Raw genomic sequence first — 20,434 nt, forward strand, 5'->3', positions numbered from 1 at the left:
TTTTTATTTTGTTATTGATATAAAAAATGATATAAAGAAGGATATAAATTAGAAGGCTAGACAGAGAAAAGGGGATATGGAGGGTTCATTGGAACCCTTGAAAATCATTCAGAGATAAAGTGCTGGGAGGCTATATACTGTAACAGAGTAACAGAGGAATGCAAAGGAAAAAGTTTGGGATTTCACATGGCCAAAGCCAGAACCCATTTGTCTACTGTAAGCAAAAGCCAAAAAGAGAGTAGTTTCAGTAAAGCTGGAGATCCCTGGGATACAGAGGGAAAATGCTATGAAAGAAGGTGACACCATTCACATCCTTCAAGGGCAGGAGCCACGACCTAATCCTACCCTGAAGCCAGAATCCAAGGAGATGTAACAGAAAAACGTGATGCAAAGAAAAGAGAAATTCAGACTGAAAGAATGTGCTTACCAAAACTCATGATCAAAAAGTGAGAGAGGCTTGTGCTTTTAACAGAAGTGAGCAAAGGAAAATGGAGAGAACCATAATAATCAAATGGAATGTAGCTTGTGGTAAAGAGGCAAAGAAAGGCTTATAGTCAAGAACAATGTAAGGGCTAACTGACAGCTCAGATATACAAGAATTATGCAGGTTCCAACAGACATTCAGATGAGGACAATAAAGTGCAATCCACAGCCAGAGTCTTAAAACAAGAAAAAATCCAGAACCATGAAGGCAATCCAGAAAGACAACAATGAAACACAATCCAAAACCAAAGTTGAGAAACAGTGCAGTTCCGGCACTTTGTGATATCCAAAAAGGTGAATCCAGGAACCGACACAAAAGACCAGAAGCATGGGACAACAAACTGGGGGAAGAAAACAAGATGCAGAAAGGAAACAAAGCCCAAGAACAAAAAAACAAGAAAGGGCTAACAAGAGAAGTAGTCAAGACAAGGAGGAAAATATTTTAAATAGGGTAAAAAGATAGAGAAAGACAGGATCTAGAGCTCAATGTTTTAAAAACAATTCTGAGCACAGCATCCTCAGGAAGCAGGGTTTAAATAGGCCTGAGGAGAGAAGGTGTGGAGAGCTAGGGACACTAGGCAAGCAAGGATTGGCTAAAGAGATCTGCTTGGTCTGTGCCTCTGCCGCACAGCTGCAGCCGCCACTAGATGTTAGGGTGCCCTCTTGTCACAAGATGATGGAACCATAACGAGCAATGCCTAAAAATTCTGAAGAGAGGATATAATTAATTAAATCCACAGAGGAGTTCTGTCACTATCAAAATGTTGGGCTGCTTCAGCACCTGAAAGTGAGACAGACGGCAAAGTAACATTTACTTTACCGGCACATCATGAAAAGTTGCCCAAAATTCATGTCAACCACTATGATCTTTACAAGTACAAGCCAGCATTTCTACCCAATAGTTTAGTCAAATGTAAGGCATGCTCAGAGCTACATCATGCAGGGAGAAGTAAGAACTGAGAATCAGTCAATTTATGCTAGGAGTGGTGAAATTATGGTGAGCCTAGAGATCAAAGTGGAGGTGATATTTCTCCTCTCCCATCCTGGCAGGAAGGAGGTGAATGTTGGTTGCATTGCTGAGTCTAGACTTGCTTGGAAGATCAGCAAGTGTGAGGAGATAATGGTGAGGGAGCTAAGTGAGAAGCAATGGAGAATGAAAGGGGTCTGTAGGGAGGCTGACTGTTTTTCCTGGTGTCTGGAGAAGTAGAGGTCAAAGAACAGCTGGATTGAGGTGGAAAGGTAGTGTTGAAAGCTGTGGGAATTGTAGGGTACAAAAGACCTGTTGCTTACATTGTCTTTAGAAAAAAGAGAAGCCATGGAGAATACTGTAGCATTTTTGAAGGTCAATTTTCAAAATTGTGTGAGAAAAATGCGCAAAAGGGATGTTCAACAAGCTACAGATATACAATATTTAATTATGTGGAGGGAGGGAGAAATTTGAATTTTATCCTTCTTTTATTAAAAAAAATGAATCACATTCAAAACGCGTGGGGTATTTCGCGGTACACCGCGGTGGGCGTGTCGCATGGCAGTATATTGCGTCATTTGACGTCATGCCGGAAAGTATATGGATTCACCTTGTAAAACAGCCAGGAGGAGCCAATAAAGCTTAACCTCTCATGTACAGCATTTGAGCTTTTATATTTAAACTGTGTATTACAGCATGTTAATCATCAGTCATTAAAAAGTTGGTATATTTTATGAAAGCAAGATTGCTCAGCTGGACAAAAGTACACAACCTACCTTTATCAGAAACATTTTAATCATGCAGAAATATTTTATGCATCAAAGCCTTTACCGAAGATATTACTAATAGTATTTTAATGAATGACTTTGGACAAGCTGTAAACTCAAAGTATTACACTGGTCCACATTCTTTCTAACCGTCATTTTAAACGAAAATACTTTTAGTTTTTTCTTTGACAAACACCACAGCATTTCGTTGATCTAACTAACAAGGACAGGACATTAGCTAGCCAATACGATAAAGGAATGACTTTTTTTGCTAATTTCTTTAGCACATTTGTACAAGCACTTGGAATCTGTCCAAGCCCTACTTTGTCAGGTATTTTCTTTTACTGTAACGGACATAAACTCCCTTGCTTTTAACAGAGCGTTTCATAATTTCTAACTACAAAAATTATTTAAACTGCGACACTTATCATTCAACCAGAGCTCAAAATATCACAAGGATCCTCAAGAGCACAGCAAAGACTGTATTAAAAGAATCACGTATCTAAAGAAATTAATAAGATATAATTATATTTGTGTACTGCGACAGGGCTGTGAAGGGCTGTTTCACCTCTCTCTTCATGTGACTCTCTTGAAAAGCCATTTAGCAAAGAGGGAATGATAAGAGTGACAAACTAGTATACTTTAGATATTTTATTCTGAACCTGGGAAAATCTGATCATGTTTCTCTATAACAATAATAAAAAACATTATTTTACAGATCACCTTTAAAAGTGGCATCTCAAAGCAATGCAGTAGATGTAAAAACAGTTAAAAGGACCACAAATTACAAAGTAAATACCCAGACAAACGCAAACGCGTTTTTAATGAAATGCTTTTATTACCCGGGCGTAACAGTTGTTTCCTTTTTCTGATCACCTGCTGCGATCCACTCCTGCCCTCACACCTAAAGAAGACTATTTTAAATTTCTTTGTGCGGTCCATAGTGCAATTAACCCTTGCTAATACATTTGCGGTCTTTTCAAAGTATGTGCTGTCCTTTGACAAAACTAGGCTCGCCAGATAATGTGAACCTAACCTGTTTTTCTAGCTTTTAAAGTCGTGCGATGTGTAAGCAGGAACACATCATTATATCTTAATTATGAAAAATACATAATATAGCTCCCAAACAAACGCAAACTTGTTTTTAATAAAATGCTTTTATTCACTCATAATCTGACAATTTCAGGAAGACTAAGGAAATTGTCATCTGTTGTTGAAGCTCTGTGAGCTCGGTGACCTTGAGACCACTTGTTATCCCAAGTTGTTTGAATCGCCACAGCTGACTGACAAGATTTAAAATGTGGCTGTCAATGTTAGATTAAAAAAAACACGTTGCCCGACGTTAGTTGCATTGCTTGAAAAATAATTTTATTTTGAGAGACTGGATAAGTAATTCAAGTGTTTTTTTAACTTCCTGAAAAACAAGTAATAATTTAAAAATATGTGCAAAAGTTCTATGATATGTCTCTGTTGTGAATGTCTGTGGAGTGTATCTTATTTGCCTGTCCTGGCTGTGCTCTTTCGCTCGCCCTCCCCCCCCTCTCTCTCAATTCAATTCAATTCAAGGTGTTTTATTAGCATGACAGATGGGTACAATCTGTGGTCCTTTTAACTGTTTTTACATCTACTGTATTGCTTTGAGATGCCACTTTTAAAGGTGATATGTAAAATCAAGGCTTGAACTTGCTCTAACTCCGCAAGTTTGAGTTCTTGTGTCCGTCCTAGCCGAACCCGAAAGTATTACAATATGTATCTTTATAGCAGGTTGTGTACAGCTTTTTAGCATAGATTACACTTTTCTGAAATGTATTTAAAAAATAAAAACTATTACAATCTAATCTATCCACGTTTGATCCCAAGATCCCAAGAAAAATAAATCTAAATGGGGAGAAAGCTATGCTGAAAGTTTATTAAGATACTTAGAAGACAAAGATATTAATTTATGTTGCATTTGCCTGATTGTGAATCAAAAAACGCATATATTTAAAGGTGATATATAAAATCAAGGCTTTAACTTGCTTTAACTCCGCAAGTTTGAGTTCTTGTGTCTGTCCTATCCGAACCCGAAAGTATTACAAGATGTATCTTTATAGCAGGTGGTGTATAGTTTTTTAGTATAGATTACACTTTTCTAAAATGTATTTAAAAAATAAAAACTATTACAATCTAATCTTTCTACGTTTGATCTCAAGATCCCGAGAAAAATAAATCTAAACGGGGAGAAAGCTATGCTGAAAGTTTATTAAGATACTTAGAAAACAAAGATATCAATTTATGTTGCATTTGTCTGATTGTGAATCAAAAAACACATATATTTAAACACACGTTTGCGATTTAAATAAATATAAATGTTTATATTGTAACGCATAGGTGACTATTCATTGTTATTAAAATTACTAAAATTCGATCATGTTGTGATATTTAGAAATATAAATTTGTTTGGTGCGAGTGAAGTTTTATTTAATATCTGACCCAGGGAAAAGTTTTATTTTTTCAAAGAAATGTTTGTTAAAAAAAAGTCATGGCTCTGGCTGGATTCCAACACCCAACGTGTGATATGTGAGTCGGGAACCTAACCCACAGCGCCACTGGCAAGCTCACATGAGGAGTGTTGAAAAAGCCCTACAGAAACATTATCAACAGACAATGTACAGCGTGTACTATTCTTGTGTTGCAGTACATGAATATGATTATATCGTTATTAATTTCTTTAGATACGCGATTCCATATTATATTCCCTTTTAATCAAATTCTAAAAGTATGCTTGTTGACTCCGGTATCACGTTAGTTAAAGACTTCGATGCTTAAAATGTTTAGGGTGAAATGGAATACTGGTGTGTATTTTTTCTTTAAAGTACCGAGACCAGCCATATACTGTATGTTTATGTTCCAAAATTAATATCGTCTATGGCCTTCACACACGTTACAGTATGCTCCTATTCTTTTTATGCTCAGCTACTAAGATTTCCCTTCAGTGGTAAAATTCCATATAAATATTCAATACTAAAACGGGCACAGAAAAGACATTTAAATCTTTCTACGACCGACCAACGCACCACGAGTGCCCCTGTCGGTCAACCAATCATGTACCGCAGTATTTTGCATCACGATGCACAAGACCGTAGCCAATTACCCGCGGTACGTGTCTGACCCGCATACTTTGAATGGCTGCATCTGTAGCAAAACATTTTGAAAATGTTATTCTACTTTTAAACCAACTTGATTCAGACTCACCATTTTTATTAATTCAAAGTTATTGTTACAGGACCACTGGTGACTTTTTGTACAGCATGACCATGGTGTTTAGGCAAGTTATGAGTTATGTACTGTAGCTCTTTGAATGCTACTGTCATTGCAGCAGTTTTACAGTCACATTACCGTCACGTCCAACATCCCTCCCTAGATGGCGCTCCACTACTCCTGTTATTAAGCTCCCCAGGTGTACCTTCTTAGGTGTATTATTTAAAGACTAGCTCCTCCCGTCCTTGGGGCTCATCATTAGGGTAAGGATGTCGCGAGGCCCACCTAGCACCAGGAAACCCTATGTCCGTCTCCTTAGGGCCTCACCCCCGACACCCTTGGACCGCCGTGTTTTGTCTGTTCATGTTTTCCCCCTTCCCAGGGATTTTAACCTTGTCGCGTCCCAGGATGGATTACTCGCTGCTGGACTCCCGGACTGTGACCTGACTTTGGACCCGTTTGGATTTGGATGCCATTCATCGTCTCCCCCGTTCACTGTCTCACAGACTGTCACTATTATTTTGTGCACTATTAAACCCCTGTGTGTTTCCTTTTACCACGCCTCCTGTTTTCTCCAGCTCTTCCTGCATTGCATAGGGTCTACTACAAGACCTGACACGGATCTAGTAACAATTACAAATCAAAGGGGATGCTGTTATACCACAGGCCAATGATTTCGTGACTGATTTTTTCAAACCTTATCTCTATGGGACTTAAGCAATTATGTATCATCATCTGAAAGAGGGTCAGAGTGAACCCAGAGTCAAACCAATGGTATATATTCTGCAGGGCTCAATCTGTTGAATCTTTGAATAACTTTAATTTGAGCCACTTGAAATGCCACAATAGTTTGCTTTTCAGAAAACTTTTCATTCTAACTTTTATGTTGGCTTCTCAAGTATAACATTTTAGAGGCATGTTTTGATGTAAAGATGAAATAAGTTAAAGTTCACTACTTTCTAAAGACATTGGGCAACCAGTGTCTTCTCTGCCAGTTATTTCCCTCTTTCTAACATTTCAGAAAGAATTATAAAGGGGACACATTTAAACTCCTTTTCTTCTTTAAAAGAGGAAAACAGCTTCAATTTAAAGGACTAATCCTTCCCCATCTTGGTCTTTATTCCTGCCTTTAATAAACCTAGTTAATAAACCTACAGCTTCATGACTTAAAAGAAATGACAAACGCAAGTCATTTCACACAGCAAATACTCCTCATACAACAAACCTCATCCCAGGACTTTAAACAGAAACTTTCAATCAAACATATTACACATACTGTAATACATATAACATGATGTTCTAGAAGTCCAGTGATGATGATCCATCACAAAGATACTTACTGGTTTAGTTGCATTTTCATTAAATTCAATGAGACAGGCATCATAGTAATGTGGGAAAGGCTCAGACCAGCCATCTTCAGTGCAGTTCCTGCTAATTTTTCCCAAATCTGAAAAGAAGACATTTAACACTCATGAATTCATTGAGAAAATATCTAACTCTTAATTGAAATGTAATGGATGACATTGAGGTGAATTGTGGCTGTTTTGACTGTGATATATCAAATGATTTTAATTATAAAATCACAAATCATAATTTTGGTCAGCTTTTCTATTTTGACTTTTGATGTTTAAAATGTAATTCATATATTAGAACTTATTATTTAAAATGTTTATAGTTATAATATCTTAAATGATAATAAAATGATAATGCAATTTTTCATGCACCATTTCTAAAAGCATGTCATCCTAATCATCAAAGTGATGACATATACAATAGAGACATTACTGTACATACTCTATAAACACAATGTTTAGAATTTGCATTTTTTCCACAAAATGCGAAGTGTTTTTTTTCTTCTTTTTGCAGGCAGGAATGCATGTAACACTGTATATGATAGCAGTTCAATAGCAAATCAAACCTTAGATATATTATCTCCTTTTACATAATATATAGTACAATGTATTCATACATTCTCATTTAATTTTAAAATGTAATGTAAATTCATAAGAGTATAAGAAAGGTTACAAATGAGAGGAGCACATTCAGCCCATCTATTTGGATTGATTACTTGTACCTAACAGATCTGAGAAATTCACCCAGATATTTCTTGAAAGAAAATAAGGTATTATCTTTGATAATGTGACTGGGTAGCTTGTTCCAGACTCCTGCAAAACTTTAAGCAAAAAAAAATCCCCCTTATTAAATTCATTTCTACTTTGTTTTCACTGGTGACTTCTAGTGACTTCCTTCATGGTCTTCTCTATACAAACTTCTTAAAACATGTTTTTCTTTTAGCTTGTCAGAGTACAGCATTAGTTTAAATCCTGGAATGTACAGTATCTTATTCCAGAGCATCAGGCAACTTATTTGTAATGTGGTGGTCAAACTGTAATGTGCTTGTATACAGTATTTTAAATTAGGTTTTATTTGTACTTGTGCTTATACCAAATCTGTAACAATTCTGCTACTGTATATACTTTTTCTATATTGATAATATTCACTTCAGAGCTTTGTCTATCCTCAGCCTGAGGCATGTTATTGATTTCTTTCTTGGAAAACACATTATTGAAATGTCCATTGAATACATCAGCCATTTCCTTTCAATAAAAACTGTATTATTTTCTTTTGATGTTGTATCACTGAAAACCTTAGTACAGATGCAGCCATTCAAAATGCGCGGTAAAAACCCGCGGTACGGTAACCTACCCACAAGCCACCGCGGGGCACCGGAGCATACCGCAGGGCAAGTGATTGGCTGGCCAAAATGACCGACAGGGGCACTCGTGGTGCATTGGTTGGTAGTGCAAAGATTTAATCATTTAATGTCTTTACTGTGCACATTTTAATCCGCTTAGTTTTGAATATTTATATGGATTTTACCACTAAAGGGAAATTTTAGTAGCTGAGCATAAAAAGAAGAGGAGCATAACGCATCTGAAGGTCATAAACGATATTAACTTAAAACATTACTGTATGTATGTAAACTGTACTGTGTATGGCTGGTCTTGGTAGTTTAAAGAAAAAATACACACCAGTCTTCCATTTCTCCCTAAACATTTTAAGCATGAAAGTTTTATGAAACGGTACCCAAATATGCGATTGCTGTATAGAATGAATTTTAATTAAAAAAAAATATTTAACACGAACATTAAGCTGTTTACATCTTCCGCCTGAGAACAGTCACCCGTTGCTACCCAACGCAGAATGGTGATTGGCTGACACCATCTGACACCCCTCTGATTGGAGAAAAAAGACGTGCTGGTTTGCTATACCAGGAAGAGGATTTCTTTCAATTCTAAACGTGTATTTTAAAAGTTTAAGAAATAAAAACCTTACAGCGTACACAGATTTCTAAACTGATCAGGATCGTTACCTTTGTCTTATGCATAATAATGTTCACCGCTCTGTCCAGCAAATTAATAATAAACTTTATTTTATATAGCTTTTTAAACGAATAAGTAATTAGATTGCTCATAAACCTAATCACTTGCTTTTTCTTTTTATTTAGGCTCAGATTTCAACTATAGATTGTATTATTAATAACCATAATAACAACCAACCAACAAAAACAACCATATAAACATAATACCAACCAAAAACATAGATAACAACCACAATACAAAATCAAATAATCAAACCATTTTACACTCGCAAGTCCTCCAATTATCATAATCCCGCCCCTTATGCAAAACCAAACCTTCCTCCCATCCCAGTTTATCCTGTTTATCATAAACAAAATCCACCTCAATTTTCAACATAAAGCATTACACAAAATCAATACCTCAACACTCCATACTCAACAACGATAATTCACAAACAGCCAGAACATGTAACTACACATTCCCAAACATACCTACTTTCCATAGCCCCGCCTCTTATGCAAAACCAACATCCCTCCCCTGTTCTCTCTCTCCCCTGGCGGTTGTAATTGTTTTTATTTTCAAATAAATTTTAGCAAAGTCATGTATTTTAAAAATCTTAAGATTTTTCTATATATGTCTTTATTTAGTGGTTTCATTAGTGACAAAGGCTAAACTTTCTTGGAAAAATGTCTTTTATGTAAACTATGTTTGCTATTAATTCATTCAGGGCTAAAATATGTTCATTGTCTTCTAATGAAAGAAGGGTTCCTTTCGCCGTAGTCGGGAGCCTAGCCTTTAACTAGTAAGTACTGTATTTACTGGGTTTTTGAGGGGGGGGGGGGTGTCTTTCGCTGGAAATCTCGCCTCCTACTTTGAAAATACCCGTGAAACCGGTTCAATTCGTCACAGCCAGCACTCCTGCAGAGAGTTGGGTTGTACTTGCAGTGTATACAGTACACACGTTATGCTCTTCATTAATGTCTGTGAAGTTTTATTTAATCTCTGAGCCATACTGATTCTTCTGGAAGCCAGTTTCCGCCAGGGAGTAAAAAAAAAACACACTATGGTATTCTCTCCAATGCAGTGCAGTTAAAAACATACCTCTGATGCTGCTCCTAAATGAATATCGTTTATGACCATCAGAAGCTTTATGCTCCTTTTCTTTTTCCAGTGGATTGAACAGGGAGAGGCATTTCATGATGTACTTTTCACTGATGAAACAACAGTGGCTCTGGAACAGTTTTCAACCAAGTCGTTTTATAAAAAGGGGAGATATGTACACGTTACTGAAGCTAAAAGTTTAGCCTTTGTCGCTAATGTAAACACTAAATAAAGACATATAGAAATCCCTACGTTACAGACTGTATATGGCTGGTATTGGTAGTTTAAAGAAAAAATACACACCAGTATTCCACTTTCTCCCTAAACATTTTTAGGATCAGAGTCTTACATGTGGTTATTTCGAAAACGTTTGTACGTGCTCCTTCTTACCATGTTACTGTTTACCGTTACTGACCATATTAAGTTTAAGTACGCTGGGCAAACGTTCCGAGGTCAAATTCTTCCAGCACGGGGGTACCTTTAAAGCGGAGACGACGGCACCGAAATTTTTTGGCGCGCCTTCTCTTTAAAGCCCTGGCCAAATATGAAGACAGTACGTACAGTTATAATTCAAACGGAATTAAAAACTACACATCCCAGTTACCATGGTGGTGCTTGTGATCATTGCGTTTAACCAACGAAACAGGGCGAAAAATCAGTCACATGACTTTGGGGCAGAGTTTCGAAAGCTTAACCTATCAGCAACAAAGCGAAATTTACACGATAGGCTACCTCAAACTGTCAGTTACACGACTGTGTATGTCGCTTAAGCCACTCCTATTTGGCATTTTAGTTATGGAGGCGAGAAGACGCCCCCCCCCCCCCCCCTCTGGGTGCCTGATTTGCCGCCATCTTTAACCGCTTCGTGTCCAAATCGCAGTAGCTACGCGTACGAAATAAAGTTCATCCCAGCTACAAAACATATATATTTTTGTGGTAAGAGGGAGCAAAACATCAGTATTTACTGCTATTAATTAGTGTATGATTTATAGTTGAAATCTGAGCCTAAAAATAAAGTTAAAATCTCGACAAAGCAATGTAGGAAATACAGAGAAAATAAATCCTTTCTGACATCTAAAATCAGTTTCGATCAAGGTCTCTAAAACGAACAAGAAAAAGAGGATTTTCGGAGGGCAATTACGCTGTATTTATATAGAATAAGTGATTTATGAGCAATCTAATTTCTTGTTCGTTTAAAACAGTGAAATGTCAGCTGCAAAAGATCGCACCAGAAACAGCACTCTCTCTGCCTGTCATAGACGTTCAGGAAAGGCTGAATGAAGTCATGGTGATCAATAATAACAGTTGTAGGACAAGAAACAAAAGATAGTGAAAACTTAAGATTTTTAAGGCTAAAACTCAAATTCATTCTACAAATTAAGGCAAATGAAAATTCAGGACGTTAAAGTGCTAGAGGTGTAAAAAAATACAAAAATGCACATGAGCAAAACGTTTTAGAAATGGAGCAAACAGAATAAAAGCCATGCCTATAGTGCAGAAGAGGGATGCAGGAACACTTGCTTAGATATACAAAAAAATCACAAAAAGGTCTATGTTACAAAAGAACATGTAAACATGTACATCAATTTCCCTTCGCGATCAATAGTCTTATCTATAAACATGAAACAGAGTGAGGAATCAGAAATTAGCATGCATAAAAAACAGCAATTCTGTCAGTGAGCCCTAAATGAATTAATAGCAACTATGGTTTCATGGAGGGCTTCTCAGATAGTTGGGCATTTAGGTAAACTGCCAGGTGAAAGGACTTGTAAACATATTTTGTTAAAGCAAGTTTTTTCCGCAACACATAAAAGACATTTTTCCAAGAAAGTTTAGCCTTTGTCACTAATGAAACCACTAAATAAAGACATAAATATAGAAATCTTAAGATTTGTTTTATTTAATGTTGGTAGCAGGATGAACTGTCAGGTTGAGCTAAGTGTATATTTTGTCGCAGGGTTGCTGCAAGATGTTAACAGTGAAAAGGGTATTTAGAAATGAGTTATTTCAAGATGAAAATTTTCAGAATAATTGCAAATCTAGCAGGATAGAGAAAGCACAGAAAACTGGCAGTTAGATTGATCAGATTAGTATGAAAAGTCATTTAGCAAAGGGAATGAGAAGAGTGACAAACTAGTATACTTTAGATCTTTTTTTCTGAACCAGGGAAAATCTGATCATGTTTCCCTATAACAATAATAAAAAACTTTATTTTATATATTACCATTAAAGGTGGCATCTCAAAGCAATATGGTAGATGTAAAAACAGATAAAAGGACCACAGATTACAAAGTAAATACATATAAGAAAGACAAGCAGTTAGAGGTGCGACCAAAATTAGAAAATGAAGCAGATACAGACACTAAGTCTTCTGAAAAGAAAGGTTCTGAGGTTAGATTTAAATGCACTCAGGGTACGTGACTGATATCACTGGGAATACAAATTGAGAGCTCTGGGGTGCAGCTGGAGAAGACCCTGTCACCCACAGAATGTAGATGTTCTTGAGGACAGCTAGAAGACCAGAGTCAGACAGACAAAGGTGGGGGAGTAGACGGATAATAAGCCATATACTGTAGGTACAGAATGAGGATGAGGAATTTGAAGTTGACTCGAAACCTGATAGGTAACCAGTGCAAGGACTTGAAAACAGGTGTAATGCATCCCTGATAGGATTCTCGCTGTCATATTCTGAACATATTGAAGATTGCTCAGTGTGGATTTAATTTCCCCAGTGAACAGGATGTGCATTTATTAATTCTAGGAAAAAAAAGCCTTTCTTAATTTCTCTAGTTCTTAGTTTCTCTAGTTCCCTTTAAAATAAACTATTATCCCACAATGCAGAGTATTAAATGGCCAGTATTTACACATGATATTTGTGATTTAAAGAAATTAACACAAGCAGCTTTTGGGGATTTAAGTGTTGGCTGAGTTATTGCAGGATAAAAGACTAGAGATGTTGGTAAGAAGAAGATAATTTTGGGAAAGCTAAGGAATACACTGATAACAAGAACACTTCCTAATGGGGTTAGGCATACTTTTGATGAAGATGATGAAGTTAACAGACTATATGTTTACATAGATACTGAAATGAGGATTGTATTTTAGATTTTGTGCAGTTACTAGTATTGAACTTTGTGTTGGATGCACATGAATTGAAGGAATGGGCAAACATAGCTGATGCGGATCCACAGAGCCAGCATATTAAGATGTTTATAATTAGAGGTAATTTGTTTAAATAACTAGGTATGGATACTGATGTGCAAGAGAGGTGGAAAGGCCAGCACTATAAAATATTTTATTCTCAGTGAGATGCTGCCATTTCATAGTGGGTTTCTAACACTGTGTATAGTCCATCTATTTCTAATCTCTTTATCCAGTACTGAGGATTTGGAGCCTATCCCAGTAAGCAACGGACACAAGGCAGAATACACCCTGGACATAGCGCCAGTCCATCACAGGACAGACAGACACAAACACACACACACCAGGGCCAGTTTTCCCATAAACCAATTAACTTACCAGTATGTTTTGGAGTGCGAGAGGGAGTCATATCACACATACGGAGAAAAACCATGTAACCCAGAGAGAACATGCAAACCCCACACACACAGGATGGCAGGAATTGAATCTAGGACCCCAGTGCTCCAAGATAGCAATGCTAACCACTTTGCCACCATTATAAATGGATGGATATCTTAGTTATCTTTCTAGTTCACAGGTTTGCATGCATAATTTAATTTTGAAAGGCGCTGAGACATCAGGTACTACTGTTGTATTTATGAAAAAGAAACAAAACAAAAAACATGCTAACAACTGTGCCATCCTACTCCTTAGTTAATACATTTTATTATTCATAAACAGTTAACATTGTTAGCAAAATATTTTGAATTATATTTAACCCTATTTTTTCTTTAGTTTTGTATTTAACTTATTATATGATAGTCAGACTTAATGTATATTTGAACAATGAAAATATATTTTTACAAGATTTTACATTAAGCACTTAAAATTAATATGGTTAATAATAGTAAACTGTAACATGCTGTAACAAGATCGGTTAAACTGCTAAGAAAATCCTTTCAGAGAAAATGTTTCAGGTGTGAAGAACAAACCTGTTCCCACACACCCTGCCCCCACTACCATTAGAATATACACAAACATTTTAGCGTTTCATTCTGAGCAGAAGACCCTCACACCTGAAGAGTGCTGGCTGTGACGAATTAAACCGGTTTTACAGGTTTCAATCACAAATTGGGAATCAGTAAAGTAACACACAGCGCCACTGGATTTGATAATACTGTACCTAACCAAAATCCGCAATATGGAAACAGAACCTGTGTAATTGTTGATAGATGATGTACTCGTAACATTTTTTCAAGACGAACTACAACATTTAAAAAATGACTTGTATGTACTTGATATCTCTAATCAATCCACGGGTTCCAGCACAAAACGAAACTAAAACGCATACCGTTTCGCGCTTCTTATTAGTTGCTCAAAAGTAATTTGACCGTATGAAATGCATAATATAAACCTAGAAACATATACGTGAGCAGTACTTAAGCACTGTAGTATCGGTGTTAAGACATACCTCTCAAATACTGTAAATCAAGTTAAAAATATCTCAAGACCGATTCTGGTCGTAATGAAACCATGTTTCGTGTATGTTTTCTTTTTCATCTTGAAATAACTCATTTCTAAATACCTTTTTCACTGTTAACATCTTGTAGCAACTTTGCGACAAAATATACACTCTGACAGTTCATCCTGCTACCAACATTAAATAAAACAAATCTTAAGATTTCTATATTTATGTCTTTATTTAGTGGTTTCATTCGAAGCTTACAATGTTTAGGGAGAAATTGAATACTGGTGTGTATTTTTTTCTTTAAAGTACCGAGACCAGCCATATACTGTATGTTTATGTTAAGATTTCCCTTCAGTGGTAAAATTAGATATGAATATTCAATACTTAAACGGGCACAGTTAAGACATTAAATATACATATACATATTGTATACAGTACAGTTTGCATACGGTAATATGTTTATGTTACGCGATAATCACGCAACTAGACCAGTAGGCTACAAGACAGCTCGCATAAGCAGGCAGGCGAAACAGCCCTCCCGCAGTACACGGATATAATCATACCGTTATTAAATTCTTGAGATACGCGATTCCATATTATATTCCCTTTAAATCAAATTCTAAAAGTATGCTTGTTGACTCCGGTATCACGTTAGTTAAAGACTTCGAAGCTTACAATGTTTAGGGAGAAATGGAATACTGGTGTGTATTTTTTTCTTTTCATGATAGGTGTCGCATTTTAAATCATTTTCGTAGTTAGAAATTATGAAACGCCCTGTTAAAAGCAAGGAAGTTTTTATGCCCGTTGAAGTAAAACAAAATGCCTGACAAAGTATGGCTTGGACAGATTCCAAGTGCTTGTACAAATGTGCTAAAGAAATTATACTTTGAGTATACAGCTTGTCCAAAGTCATCCATTATTAATACAATTAGTAATATCTTCAGTAAAGGCTTTGATGCATAAATATTTCTGATAAAGTTAGGTTGTGTACTTTTGTCCAACTGAGCAATCTTGCTTTCATAAAATATACCAACATTTTAATGACTGATGATTAACATGCTGTAATACACAGTTCAAAATTAAAGGCTCGAATGCTGTACATGAGAGGTTAAGCTCCCCCTGGCGGTTTTACAAGGCGACGCCGGATAGTTAGTCACGTGACACACGTGAACCGCGTGATACCCCGGTGGGCGTGTCGCGGTATGCCGCGAAATACCTCACCCATTTTGAATGGCTGCATCTGTATTTTAAACCCCATCATAATATTTATTTAATTATCTTAGTTTTTCTAATAATTTTTAACCTCTTATACAACTCATTAAACACTCTTCCTTTAATTGGATATTGCTCTTCTTTATCATACATTTTTAATTAATGTTACATACATTTTCTGCTTAGTTTACTTATTTAACCATTTGGACAACAGCTTTCTTAATGTTTGATTTACTTCCTTTTAGGGTGAATCTGTATACAATGCATAACATTTTAATTTGAAGCCCTTGTTACACTCTCCATGTACGCACAGGGTAAGTGAAAATTAAGTGCTTCACTCTTAAATGTGTGCTGTCAATGCATAACATTTTAATTTGAAGCCCTTGTTACACTCTCCATGTACGCACAGGGTAAGTGAAAATTAAGTGCTTCACTCTTAAATGTGTGCTGTCAAACACTGTTAAGCATCTCCTATTCTTCTGGGGATCTCAAAATTTCTACAGGAGCATTGGAAAAGTCTGATTCTCACTTTGCAAGATTAAAAATGCCTGGCAAGAAAGCAGATTTGCTTAAGCATAAGACGCTAAGGTTACCCTGGCTTAGCTTCATTAATATCTGTTATGCTGCCTTTGTAGTATTAATTATGTAGTTCAAAATCCCCTTCTTCATACACTAGACATACTTATGCAGAGTTGATTATCCTGTTAATTCTTAAATTTTAATTAAAAGAAGGAATATTTTATATAGGAACAAGTAATAGGTTTATTCCATGCTGAAAAGAGAAGAAAGAAAACACAATATTTCGTATTGTAGCCTTATCTCATGAGTTAGATTACCTTAAAATACATTACTTTTATTTGCTTTGATTAAACAAGTTTATTTATTTTTTAATTAGCAGAATTAAAAAGCAGCAGCTGAACAATGTAGCCACAATTATCAATTATCAGATTCTGCACCAGAGGTCTCACTACCTACAGTAGATTTTTGGTAGTGGAAAGAAAAACTGCTTCACCAACTGAAATAAGATGAAACTTTACGATGGCCAAATTGTACATGTTCAAGCCCAAATTGTACAAGTGACTGAGTTATGTGGATTCTTTTTAATGCCTTATCTGAAGGATGCTATTTCCTACAGCCCGTGTCCCAGATAACCCCCTGAAATTCTTCCATCTAATGCTCCACACCAATACCACTAGACACAATCCCATTTTCCTTGGTTGTTGCCCATCCTGGTACTAATGATGATCAGGCTTTCTTAGCTTCTGTGTTGGTAGTGCTTTGACCAATCTAATAGTTAGTCCCTGAATATAATAAAATACTGAAGAGGGAAAATTACAACCAATCGCAGCTTGTAAAGTGATGATTTATCCGTAATCTGTGTGACAATGTTCATAAAAGAATTAATCACTTCTTTAGTTAATTGTTTAATATTATTCAACCATAGATAATAATGAGAAAATGCACAGAGTAAAAAAAAAATAATAATCACTGGTACAGTATATTTAGTTACATTCTAATAATATTTTTTTTGTCTTCTTAACTATAAATCTAGGTAAACACAAATAAACTTAAACTGAGAACTGCATTTCAATCAATTTTGAACTAAGTTCTTATTTCAGCACATGCACACATTTTAATAGTTTAAAATTACCCACCATCTTCAGAGTTTATGATTTGAAATAATGCTGGGCAGTGGACACTGACCACTTGTCCAACCATAGCAGGCTGCCAGCAGGTAATATTGTCCCACATCCCAGGACATCCTGTAAAGATAAAAAACATCAAAGAATAAACATACAGTACATTTTTGTGAAGTATGAGATATGTGCTCTTCAGATTCCAGGAAAGACGAGGGCTGTTTCATGATTGAACACAAGGGAGCAGCACCACCTCAAAATGTAAAAACACTAAAGAAGCATAAAACAAAAGACACTATAGACTTTTTAAGTTTAGGCTTGACTGCATACTTAAGACAAGATTTCTTGTATCTACTTCAGTTCTTAACTGGGGAAACTGAAACTAGACGTTGTCACCGACTGCTGTACCTCAGTGTTGCCAAAGCAGATGTCACAATGGTCATAATGCAATTATAGTAACAGAATTTAAATTAATTATTTATAATTTAACTGAACTGAAATATAAATGTGGAACCTCCGATTTAAACTCAGGTACATCTCCCAGTTCATACATGCATAACAAAGACAAGGGGCAAACTTGCTATGCTAGGGTATATGATGCTAGCTCATTAAATGTGTTCACACATTACAATGCATACTGTACATTAACATGGACTATCCCTGAACCAGTATATTAATGGTATGAACGTTTACCAGATTGGAGCCATGTTAGGACAAAAATGCAGTTTATTGCTGACAACTTATTTTACAGATACGTATTTAAGAGTTTAACATTTAAAACTTAGTTTATCATCATGTGCCTTCTACACATGGCAGAGTCTAGCAGCTGGTTCCAAATACAGTACTTCCTTCTCAATAAATTATATTCAAATTTTATGCTTGGGTGGCACAGTGGCTAACATTTCTACCTCACAGTGGTAAGGTCTTGTGTTCAATTCCTGGTGTGCTATCTTTGTGAGGTCTGTATGTTCTCGTTGTGTTTTTATGGGTTTCTGCCAGGTGCTCCAGTTTCCTCCCACAGACCACTGTTAGTTAAAAATTGATGGATGGCTAGATGGAAATGTTCTCCTCTGGCAGGCATGCCAATCATAATTATAGGCAACTAGATCTGTTCATCATTTTTATACATAACAAAGCACACTGGGTTGTTATTTGTTTAATTAATACATGAGCCTCACATGTATGAAACTATAATACTCTTGGTATATGTTATTTACCAGGTGTTTTCATTTCCTTCAGCCACTATCTGTATGTATATACTGTATGTTGTATTCCTATTCTACAACTCTAAAGTTAATATTTAAATAATGTTCAGGGAAAATCTTACTTTTTCAAGATAAGACATGACTCTGAAATAACTGTAACCCTGACGTTGCTATTTTTCTTTTGCATTTTTCATCTATGCCTCATAATAAGAAAGAATTTAACTAACTTTGGGATAACGCAAAGCAATTTTTACAGGAGACTAAAGCAATTTCCTGTTTTTTAAGGGCTGTTAAGGGAGACCATTTGGCAACAAACAGATAAAATGCAATAGATGGTTTAAGTCCAAAAAACTGAAACTTGTGAGCAATTCATAAAACACAATTTTCTCTAATGCAGATTATTTTTAGTGCAATACATTGACTTGTCACTGTAAAATAATTCATTTGTTTTATACATCCAAACTTCAGGTCAATTACATTCATCAAAATTGGAAAATGTGTCCCGAGGACAAAAATGTTTTTTCTTTTAAATATGGTTTACCTAGAGTATATTAAATGTAAAAAAAATTACAAATTTTAAATTTTAAAATGTCTTCTTTACTGTCTCATAAACACCTTTACTACATCACAAACATGGCAGAAACTTAATAAATCACTTCAATAAAAAAGTCTAAATCAATTTCAAATGTGGCACATGAGGTTGTCCAGGTGCTAAAAATGGAACTAAGATGCCAAAGTAACTATTGATCCTTGAACTGTACATCAGCAAGATAACTGTACATCAGATCACATCACACAGAACAGCTTATGTGGCCTCTGTGAAAAAAGGCCATCTAAGACATCATATCATTTCTTTTCTTATTATTAGAAGAAAATGTACAATAAATTCATCTGTGATACTCAAATACTCCATTGAAAATAATAAATAAAAATATTAAAGACCTGGGATATTATTATATTTTTGTATTAACAATTTAATAGAATTAGCCGTTATGGCATTCTTAATTCAATGATAATAACTAAACAGAATCAATAACATCATCAAAACCTATCTGGACTATACTACTTTCATATGCAGTATATTACACTGATTAGTGATATAGTGGTAAAATAGCAATATTTAGTGCTGGAGATCAGATTTGGCAATTAAGCATACAAGCACAAAAAAGATACTGGATCTGTATACATCCATTTCATTTAATTTATACTGTACATGGAACAGCATGAAAAATGTTAGAGTGAATGTCTAACAGACGAAATATGCAGCACAGCTATTCAACTTGTTTCATAAAAAGCTGACAGAATGTTAATAAGGAAATCAAATATAGCCTAACCAAGTGTACACCAACTAAGGTTTTTTAAGAACAATGGCTGTTTTCTTAAACACGTTTGCGTTACTATTAAAAAAGTATCTCCTTAGCAGAGTGTTACAGATCCAAAATGCTTTGGTTTTGACTGATGGTACAATTGAAAACACTGTTGCCAATGAGAGGACAGTTGGTGTCTTTTTGTCAACACAATTGCTACTTTTCTCAACCCCAAGGTACTATTTAGCTGGAATACCAATGTTGCAAAATGAGCAGTTACAGCTACTGTCATTCTTAGCTTATTCTATTGTGCAGTGGGGAATTAATGGTTCCAGTGAAGGGCTCTTTGTCATTGCTATTCAGATCAAGTAGCATGTGCTCTCCTTTCAAGGACTAGTTCAGTCATTTCAAATAGGATGTCAGCTTTTCTCCTGCCATGAACAGAATAGCAAACAGAAGGTGAGTCACTCCATTACAGATTCAGTTCTTACTAAACCCTGCAAAAAGCAGGTACCTTTAATTGGTATTTTATGTATACAGTAGTTATGGTTTTTAAGTTACTGTA

General features: G+C 35.8%; 1 protein-coding gene across 12 annotated transcripts in view; it reads right to left on the reverse strand.

The window, feature by feature from the left end:
• LOC148657144 (pituitary adenylate cyclase-activating polypeptide type I receptor-like) overlaps positions 1-20,434 on the reverse strand; it is a 189,352-nt gene that overhangs the window by 25,170 nt on the left and 143,748 nt on the right. For all 12 annotated transcript variants that reach the window (XM_088643017.1, XM_088643018.1, XM_088643024.1 and 9 more), the window contains 2 exons: positions 17,376-17,483; positions 6,798-6,904 (listed from right to left, as the gene is read on the reverse strand). In XM_088643017.1, coding sequence (XP_088499143.1) covers positions 6,798-6,904; positions 17,376-17,483 — 215 coding nt within the window. The remainder of the gene's footprint in view (positions 1-6,797; positions 6,905-17,375; positions 17,484-20,434) is intronic.

This window comes from Lepisosteus platostomus, chromosome 8, assembly GCF_059453375.1.
Source record: "Lepisosteus platostomus isolate fLepPlt1 chromosome 8, fLepPlt1.hap1, whole genome shotgun sequence".
In the NCBI taxonomy this organism is placed as follows: Eukaryota; Metazoa; Chordata; class Actinopteri; order Semionotiformes; family Lepisosteidae; genus Lepisosteus; species Lepisosteus platostomus.